Source organism: Aplysia californica, unplaced genomic scaffold, assembly GCF_000002075.1.
Source record: "Aplysia californica isolate F4 #8 unplaced genomic scaffold, AplCal3.0 scaffold00552, whole genome shotgun sequence".
NCBI lineage: Eukaryota > Metazoa > Mollusca > Gastropoda > Aplysiida > Aplysiidae > Aplysia > Aplysia californica.
The window spans coordinates 50,073-53,224 of record NW_004797822.1 but is presented as its reverse complement, the minus strand read 5'-3'; the positions used below and the strand labels follow the sequence as shown (position 1 = coordinate 53,224).

The 3,152-nt window shown below is 43.8% G+C and overlaps 1 protein-coding gene across 1 annotated transcript in view; it reads left to right on the top strand.

Moving 5' to 3' along the window:
* LOC106012892 (dual specificity protein phosphatase 1-like) overlaps nt 1–2,419 on the top strand; it is a 30,242-nt gene extending 27,823 nt beyond the window's left edge. The window contains exons 4-5 of the mRNA XM_013087156.2: nt 1,228–1,436; nt 2,267–2,419. Of these exons, the coding sequence (XP_012942610.2) occupies nt 1,228–1,436; nt 2,267–2,419 (362 nt within the window). The remainder of the gene's footprint in view (nt 1–1,227; nt 1,437–2,266) is intronic.
* Nucleotides 2,420–3,152: the final 733 nt, after the last annotated feature.

Here is a 3,152-nt window from a genome sequence, read left to right as displayed (position 1 = left end):
AAGAAGAAGAAGAAGAAGAAGAAGAGGAAGAAGAAGAAGAAGAAGAAGAAGAAGAAGAAGAAGAAGAAGAAGAAGAAGTTTCTATTATGTGAAATCTGTTGCTTATAATATTGTCGTTACATTTGTTTAGAAACAACTTCCTCCTGGTGTGTTTCCCCTATCCTCACCCCGAAAAATTGTTCAAGAGCATTATTAGGTAGATTTTTACTATTCTAAACTAGCTTGATACGTGAGTCATAGTTCTTTCCCAACAGGCGCTCATGACTGATGAGACAAAGTCAATTTTTGGAGAAGCACTTTTGGAAGGTCAGATCGTAATGTATACGGTTCACCACGGCATTGTGAATTACGTCTTAATCTAAAATACGCAACTCTATTTTAAGATACTGCTGGCCCGCTACTTAAGAGGTGTGGTCTTTGAATTATTTTGCTTCCTTCAGGAGGTTGAAGAGACTTCATGGCGTCTGGTATCATCTAGTTGTCTATGAGTCAGGGGAGACAAAAGGGGAAATGGAACTTTTTATGTGACAGCAAAATAAATTAATATGTGTAGAACAAAATTACCCCCCCCCCCCCCGGGGGCAGTGCCACTGACTTAAGTGTCTTTAGGCCATTCCCAAAGGGGGACATATCTCGTTCAAGCATAGTAGAATTGTAAATGGGCTGATTCATGTCACGCTCATAACTGTGCCTGATGTACAACAGGAAACTGCTGCTTTTTCTTTCCTGATCCTTACTATTGTCATTTTCCTCTACTTCTTTTGTAGGCTATGTTTGTCACTTCCTTGTGACCTGCTATTTTGGGGTGCCTTGATAGCCGAAGCAGACCTTGTGCTGTTGAAGCTAGAGAGGTGAGCAGTCTAAGTCTGATTCCCTGTAAAGATTTCTCTGTTGACACCCGCCCCTTGGCGCTCATATGACCTTATGCAGTTGCGAGCGCCGTAAAACCCTCTACTATAAAAAAAAATTAATATTAGCTCCCCTTTCCTTTCAACGCTCAATTACATAATAATATTGTACATTTTTAGTATATCCAGCTGCATGCTTTCCAGCGTTCTCATTTAAGCAGCCTAAACATTTCCATTCCCCTTTTCATTCTCCTTTGAATACATGTACTCTCCTCCGTAATAATAGCTTTCCATCTTTAATTGGTCGAAAAGGCGGCAGCCCTGCAGCGATACGTTCTTGCCACGAAAAAATTTCAACTCTGTCTTACGTCGTTCTCAGATGGCTACCGAGGGTTCCGGAAATCGTGTCCAGAGCTATGTTCTAGTCACTCAGCATCCTCCGGGCAGTTACGTCACATCTCCAGGTCGGGACCCTACAGTCCTTACCCCAGGGCGTTGACCTGTCCAGATCTAAGACGCACAGAGCACAGTTTGCCAGCAGTTACAGAGACAGGCGGTGACACGATGAACCTAGCCAGGACTGCCTCGGTACGTTGTCTGTCTGTCTGTTTGTCTGTCTATCTGTCCGCTTCTGTCTGTCTGTCTGTCTGTATGTCTGTGTGTCTGTCTGTCTGTTCACCCCATCCCTTCTAGTGCTTTTGATTTTGTCTTTTTTTTCTAAACACAGATGAATAAAAGGGGATCATTTTGGGGGAAGGGAGGGGGTGGAGGAATTTTGGAAACAGGGAGGTAATGCGTTGTTCAGGAGAAAAAAGAAACTAAAATTAATATCCAGTAATGTGTCAGGGATTAATTACGTGAAAATCGTAATATCGAGGAGTACGAAAGACAGGAGGGCTAACAGAAAGACGGCATAAGGAGAGAGAGAGAGAGAGAGAGAGAGAGAGAGAGAGAGAGAGAGAGAAAGAGAGAGAGAAGGGGAGAGAGAGGGGGGGGAGAGAGAGAGGGAGAGAGAGAGAGAGAGAGAGAGAGAGAGAGAGAGAGAGAGAAGGGGGAGAGAGAGAGGGGGAGAGAGAGAGAGAGAGAGAGAGAGAGAGAGAGAGAGAGAGAGAGAGAGAGAGAGAGAGAGAGAGGTGCGAACATTGTCGAGGGCTGAAGAAAAAGTAGTGCATCAGCACCGATGAGTCATGGTTTTCGTGACGTCACTCGGAGAGTCCCCTGCCCACGCCATGTCTTTGAGAGGTGGGATAAAGGGGGATAATTAGTCATCAATGTCAGAGGAGACGAGCGGCGGGCCAGGGTCTTACAGGTATGGCGCTAGGGGCGACAGGCACTCTGGGAAGTGGCAGGCACACTAGGAGCAGAGCTCTGGCACTCTGGAGAGGGCTTATGATCGATCGCTCTTTCTCACTGAGGAGGAAATGAAGAAAGGAACAAGGTTTAAGGCTGGCAGGGACAGGCGATTCCACGAACGATGGCCAATTGTCTCTATGATGCTGAGGAGCGGTGGCTCCAAGAAGAGGGAGCAAGAGGGTATCAAAGGAAGGGGTAATGCGAGTCAAGTTTTGTAACAGCCAATCTAGGTCGAGGAAGAAAAGGATCGTAGAGGATAAAGAAGGGATGATAGATTATTTAGCGATTCCGGTACACTGATAATGCACTAAACATGATATAGGAACTTTTGTTTAGCACAGGCGAGTGCATTGAAGCATTGTTTTATTGATGAATCTGGAGTAATGAGGGTTTTGTCGAGCTGATGAAATAAGCGCTTCGGGAGATAAGAATGACCATGAATATGAATTACCATAAAAGCAACCTATGCAGCTTGGCAGTCACAATAGGGGTGTGCACTGGTGGAATTAGTGGAGTGTCAAATGAAGTCGAGTAAGCGAATTAGTATTGTCTTGAGAGGAGCGTGTACAGGCAAAAGCAGTTAGACAAAATGCGACTTGAGACCACGTATAAACTGCCTTGGTGGTGAGGAATTTATGATTGGTCTGCTTGCCTTTCTTCTGCCTTGCTGTTGTTGTTGTTGTTGTTGTTGTTGTTGTTGTTGTTGTTACTGTTGTTATTGTTGTTCTGTTTTGTTTTGTTTTTAACTAAATCGAGTTTCAAAGTATTCCAAGTGGAGCACCTGATTCAGTAATCACTTTGATGATTTCCTACAGATTGTAAATTTTCATGATCCTATCAATGATCAACTGTCTTTTCGTCTTGTCTCCTTAAAAGACGACAACGGCAACTTGAAAAGATGTAATCACAAACGTGTGTTTTTCTATATATTTTTTAAAAATTTGTTTTGTT